Raw genomic sequence first — 6841 nt, 5'->3', positions numbered from 1 at the left:
AATATTTATTATAAAAAAATAATAATATTGATCCATACATTTTTCCAAAAGTTATATAAAATATAAATTAAATAATATAACATATAAAATCGAGATTTTTTTCACGGAAATCGTACGTTTTTCTTTAACTTTGATGTCCGTTTTCACCACGAAGACAAGTCCAGAGGTCAAATTTTTTTTTTTCAAATTAAAGTATATTACATAAGCTTTAATTTAAGATATATATAAAAGTGTCAGTCTTTCCGGAACATTTTCAAAAGTTAAGTTGAAAAAGTTCTACTTTCTATACGCATTTTAAAAGGTTTGCACCCCCCCTGTATAAAGGGAAAAGGTCCTATTTAAAAAAAAAGTACGTCGAATGAAAGAGGTATATAAATAGTATTTATCATTAAAGAATAAAGTTGATTCATGCATTTTTTAAAAAGTTATAGCATCATAATGTTAAAAAATGTAAAATATAATATCAAGATTTTTTTCAAAAAAATAGCATATTTTTGCATACGGTAGTCATTTTCACCATGAAGACAAGTCCAGAGGTCAAATTTTTTTTTTTCAAATTAAAGTATATTACATTAGCTTTAATTTAAGGTATATATAAAATTGTCAGTCTTTCCGGAACATTTTCAAAAGTTAAGTTGAAAAAGTTATACTTTCTATACGCATTTTAAAAGGTTTGCACCCCCCCTGTATAAAGGGAAATGGTCCGATTTTAAAAAAAAGTATGTCGAATGAAAGAAGTATATATAAAGTATTTATCATTAAAGAATAAAGTTGATTCATGCATTTTTTAAAAAGTTATAGCAACATAATGTTAAAAAATGTAAAATATAATATCAAGAATTTTTTCACAAAAATAGCATATTTTTGCATACGGTAGTCATTTTCACCATGAAGACAAGTCCAGAGGTCAAATTTTTTTTTTTCAAATTAAAGTATATTACATTAGCTTTAATTTAAGGTATATATAAAATTGTCAGTCTTTCCGGAACATTTTCAAAAGTTAAGTTGAAAAAGTTAATTTTTTGTAAAAAAGTTACCATTTTGAAACCCCATCCTTTGGGCTGTTAAAGGGTCAAATGTTCACAAAAATATATAAAATGATAGGTAATTATCTAAGGTATCTATAAAAAAAAAAATTATATTGATTCGGTCATTTTTAAAAAAGTTATGGCAATTTTAAGTAAAAAAAATTGAAAAAATATCGAAAATTAGCGATTTTTAAATTTGTAATTTTTTGGGGGATTTCCCCCGTTTACGGGGAACGAGGGAATTTTTTTCAATTTTTGAGGGTAATGTCTTCGACTAGATACGATTTGTGATCTTTTGACATATTGTTCATCAAAATCGGTCCAGCGAAAGCGTTCACAGACACAAAAAAAATAAAAAATTTAAAAAAAAAACACATCATAGTAAAATTAATACCTTCTCAGCTTCGCATCGAAGCTAAAAAGGTTAAATGTTGTTATATGTACAAGTTTTCCTTCAAAAAACTGAAGTTATAGAACCAGATTATGTTTATTTAATCAATGGCATTACGTTTTAACTATAAGTAAAGCGTGTTGAATAACTATGGTTAACTAACAATTAAAAATTAATACAGTCTGGATAAATATAGATTGATACCAGTAATTTATATCATTATTATAAAACACTTCGATGCAAGTAGATTAATTTAAATGATGTTACGAATTCTAATTTTCGCAGTTAAACCGAATCCGAGCATTAATTTTAATAATTTTTAAGCAAAACATTTTTTATATCATTTCAATTCGAAAATCGAATGGTATGAACATTATAAGTTAATTTCTTTTTGGGAGTATTAATTTATTTAAAAAAACAAGCAATAAGAAATAATTTTAAAAAATTGTGTATTTTTTCCTAGAACATTATTAATAAATCGTTTCTTTATTTTAATCACTAACTACATTTAAAATTCTTTAATTTAAAAGTTTTAAGTCAGACGTTTTTAAATATTGAATTGAAAAAAAGTTTGATATGCGTGATTATACTTTCAGTATCTAGGTTCTCTATTAAATTTAAAAAGGCATATCAAAAGAAAAATCATTGTCTTTAGTATAACCATATAAAATTTTTCTAAAAAATATATACCGCAATTTTAAATTACAAAACAAGTATCAGGGTAATTATTCAATTGTCAAGGACAATGTCATAAACTAAATAAAATTCGGGTTCTTTAGACATAGTGATCATCAATATCGGTCTAATGAGAACTGAGAATTTTTATGAACAGACACAAAAAAAACAAGGAATTCAATTCATATAAATAATCGGTAACAATTTTTTTTTTCTAATTTTAATTAGATTCGTAATTAGCTAATGTTTTTAAAATATATTCTCGGTATCCTAGTGGGTCTTTTGTGTTACTTTCTATTAGGATTCTACTTTGTGACCGGTTGGTATATAAGTACAATTCTTAAACATGCGATATGATAGCACAGTTATAGCAATGACTTCTTAAATAATAATTTCTTAGTAGTTATAAAACAATTAATCGAGAAAACCCGAATTGAAAAAAAAAATTCTAACACTAAACATTAAATATTTCTTTAACGAATGGATGCAACAAATAAATTAAGCCATAATTTTTGAAAACATGGACATAACCTTTTTAAAAGGGTAGACATAAACACTAGATTTATTGGGAAAAAAAATTACATAGTGAAGACAAAAAATGTTCATTTAAAAAGAGTAGAAATACAATTTTTTAAATGTAAATCTGTCCTAATAGTAAGGTTATATTCTGTGATTCTTAAAAAATAACAACGCTACTAGGTAATACAATTATTCTTTACTCTTTGGTGTAAGCGTTTTTGATAAGGTAAAGTAGTTAATATAAAAAGCAAAAATTGATTAAATAAAACAAGAAACAAAATATTTAAAACGTACTAGATCATTTTTTTTTAATGGAAAATAACTTATAAAGGGCTCAATTTTATACTACATAAAAACTAAGTAGAAAGTACGTGTTCAATTCTATATATTTAGTATTAGGTAATCTAGTACTAATACAGTCAAATTAAAATTCTAACAGAATCGCAAAAAATTATTTAAATTATTATTATTTAAAATATTTATTTTGAATTAAAATCTATAACTTGTAAGGAATGGATTCTGAAATTTGTCCAAAGGGTCAAAAAAAAAGTTTAGAAGTTAAAATCAATTTTTTTTAGTAATTTTATCATTCACAACACCTTTTTAGTAAGTAGCGATAGTTCAAGAAAGAGGCGCGAGCAACTATGAGCCTATTCTGTAGACCCACTACTCTGAGTGCCTTTATCTAAACAAACGCCATGGAGTATATTCAGAAAAAGACCGAAATATATTATAGACAAAATAGTTTTATCATGAAAGATTTTTATTTACGAAAAAAATTAAATACCTTTATATTAATATTCTTAACTTTAATAATATCGCCTATTGTTACACAAATGAAATTAATAATTTGGTGTACATTTCCTTTCATACAACACTATATTATTTAAAAAATATTAAAATATAAAAACATACCTGCCAATAAAAATTATTTACAACTTCAAATATAAGAATATACTAGATTGCATTTGGTAAACACATTAACTTACGCTCTTGAAATCTGGATAATAAGTAGCTATACGTAATGTACTAGCATGTAATGAAATACTAAACCTGCTGTATTCATGTTTGCCTTGTAAATTATGCACTTACAGTACTAATGTAGTCTTTCTTTTTTTTTAATTTCAAGGACTATGTTATTATACTGATTCATAGCATAATAAAAATACAGTATTGAAGTAAATTTAAACCTACGTAATAGTAAATTTAAATATATGTAACCTATTTGGCAAATAATGTTTTAATATCATTAATAATAATAATAATAATAAGCATAAAACTCATATAATACTACATATTTGCTCACCATGCATGGAGTTAAGGGTCTTGGAGAAAGCGTTAAGCTCCACTAATAATAAAATTAATCACCAATAATTTAGGAAATTTACATATAATAATACAAAGTGATAAGTTTATGATGAACACATTTACTACTCTCAAAATAAATACAATAATGGAAAAAAAATTTTTTTTTTTTAGTTACGTATATATTTTAATTTATTTGCTAATAATTACTTTTTAGAATCATTGCTTAAAACTTAAAAGGATGTCAACTTTGTTTTTTAATAAGCAAACATACATTATTTAGTAGCTTATTTTATAGATAATGAAGTAATTACAGAAAATACTAGTCGATAACAACTTTTAGACCCGTACTTCAGAAGTTATTCGCATTTTTATATCTAAGGTGAGAAGAAGAGTACGAGCGAGAAATGTCTGTGGTAAAAATAGCTGAATCCTCTCCTCACTTTCAGACGCAATTTTAAATTGTTCATAACTTCTAAAATACTAGTCTAAAAGTTGTTATCGACCATTTATTTTTTTAATTACTTCATTATTTATTAAATAAGCTAGTAAATTATGTATCGGATTTTAAAAGATAAAGTTAACACCCTTATAAGTTATATGGGACGATATTAAAAAGTAATTATTAGCAGATAAATCAAGAAATATACGTAACTAAAAAATACCAAAAAAATTTTCCTCATTATTATATTTATTTTAGAGGGCTTCATGATAAACCGATCACCTTGTATAATAGAAATTAAATTAGGGAGGATGCAAAACTTTTTTCCAGCACTACCTACGACACTAACAATATCAGTAACATAAATTAAAGAAGATGTTAAAATCCGGAATATTATTACAATGGTACATTTTGATAAGGCTAAGAAAGTTAATGATGTTTTTTGAAATGGTTAAATGTATTCCTCCCAGCTTTAAAAATATTTTAAATAACAATAAATACAATTTTTAAACTTTTAGTGAGTGGAGTAAAGTTGCTCCCCATTTTAGTTCCTTAGACGTGACTTTCAAAAAAATTGTTGGATTACATATGACTAGTAATGTATGGTAGTTAGACAAAAGATAAATTAAGTTAAGATATTGCTAACGTCTCTCTTAAGTTAAAAGTTACACTTATTATCTCGCTTATGCCCAGCCTTGCCTTTAAGGGAAAAATTATTTACTATGACTCTGAATCCAAAGAATAAATATCAACGCTATAATCTAACACAGGTATGACAAAAATTAAAAACTTATTTGTTATTCGTATCTTACATTCAATAATGGCGTTATTAAAATTTGTTTATATCTAATGACGTTAAGGATTTTATAAGAACATCCTAGACTTTATGTGTAAGCGAATTCTTTAATAATAACACTCACTATCAATCGCATGTTCTAGAACTCTATCTGTCACAGTCTCGATCAACTCCTTGCTATCTTCGACGGCATCAATTGTCACTATGTGCGACTCTCGTTGAAGCTGATTTTTTGAATTTTGGAGCAATAAATTATCAGTTGTTTCGCTGAACATGACGTTAGTTAAGACATTTTTCTATAAACTAAAAGTAAATGAGAAAACTGAACATATTTTTAAATCTTTAAATCTACTTCGATAACTAAACCGGTTTTACGAAAGTAATCTCGTCTAAATAAAATGAGAGATCGAAACTTGCAAATCAATTTATTCATCTATTGTAGAACTACAATCTCGTTCAAGACATATTAAAAACAAATGAGCGAGTGCACCGGTGTTTTGATTTTAATTGTTAATCTTTGCTAACCTGCAATTTAGGGCATGGGCATGGGGTATGGATTTAGCAAGGACATTGATTTACGACGGCGCAGTAAGTGTTACTATCATACTAGTTATCAATTCTGACTTATTAATTAAACAAGTAGCTGTCAATTCATGGTTTATGTTACATAAATGCATAATAATAAACTATCCAAAGATTTGAACAAATCGATCATATAAAATATATATTGGGCTCATTTTAAAATAAACAATTTTTTTAATTGTGGCCCATTCATTTTTAAGAATATTGAAGTTTAATATTTTGAATATACAGTTCAAAAATATTAAGGCTTGTATGAAAACAATTGTAAAATTATATTATGTTGTACAATAAACGTGTTGAGGTGTCAAACATTCTTTGATGTCTAGTACAAACAACATAGGCTCAAAATGGATTTCAATAAAATCATTTTATCTTAAAATTTTGGAATTATTTAAATCGTATTTTCATTTGTAAATTACTTTTGCGCTATTAAATAGTTTTTCAATTAAAAAACTGCCTTAAAAAAATAATAATACTTAGAAATTTGGATTGAATTCAACATCATAATATAAATTTAAAATGGTTGCTTTACAAAATTGCTAAGTTTTTAAACTTTTAAAAAAGTAAACGAAAAAATAGTATCTTTGCTATATAAATATGCAATTCTCATGACAATGATAATGTCATGGTAAGGATAATACGCCCATATTACCCCTATGGTTATGCCAATGAAATTTTCGTTATATATACATTATAACATGATCATTACTTTAAAACAATTTGCGGAAAAGAGTCTATCCTTCGATAAAGTCATTTTTAGACCTGAAATTTTGTTGATTTAACTAAATTAAATAATTAAGAGTAGTAAATAATGAAGTCCTCTTAATTTTTATTGAAAATGCAATCATACTTAATTAAAAGTAAGGAAGACCGAGACAGAAGGTTTTACGAATCTTTATTATTTTATTATTATTCCATAAAATTGAATATAATCAAAAGGGTAGGGACGAGTTTAATTCCCCTTTGTGGAATAGATGGTATGAACCGGATTTAAAACTACCGTTCAGCATTACCTCAAAACAGCAGGTTAAGAGATTTAAGGAATTCAAACTTTATAACACAAAATGTTTTCTTGTAATCAAATTACGTTTAAAATAATAAAG

At 25.6% G+C, this 6841-nt stretch overlaps 1 protein-coding gene across 7 annotated transcripts in view; it reads right to left on the bottom strand.

Annotated features, from left to right (window-relative positions):
• Positions 1-6841, bottom strand: part of LOC126906265 (aldehyde dehydrogenase, dimeric NADP-preferring) — a 25047-nt gene that overhangs the window by 17296 nt on the left and 910 nt on the right. For 4 of the 7 annotated variants that reach the window (XR_007704214.1, XM_050686700.1, XM_050686698.1 and 1 more), the window contains one exon: positions 5281-5452. Coding sequence is in view for 4 of the 7 variants with exons in the window: in XM_050686700.1 (XP_050542657.1) it covers positions 5281-5452 (172 nt within the window). In the remaining 3 variants the exon portion in view is untranslated. Of the gene's footprint in view, positions 1-3528; positions 3670-5280; positions 5460-6841 lie in introns of those variants that run through there. The other 3 variants (XM_050686701.1, XM_050686702.1, XM_050686704.1) reach the window with 3 other exon arrangements.

This window comes from Daktulosphaira vitifoliae, unplaced genomic scaffold (genome assembly GCF_025091365.1).
Source record: "Daktulosphaira vitifoliae isolate Bord-2020 unplaced genomic scaffold, ASM2509136v1 Scaffold_4, whole genome shotgun sequence".
Classification (NCBI taxonomy): Eukaryota; Metazoa; Arthropoda; class Insecta; order Hemiptera; family Phylloxeridae; genus Daktulosphaira; species Daktulosphaira vitifoliae.
Note: the sequence above shows the minus strand (reverse complement) of the source record. Positions and strands in the feature narration are given on the sequence as shown.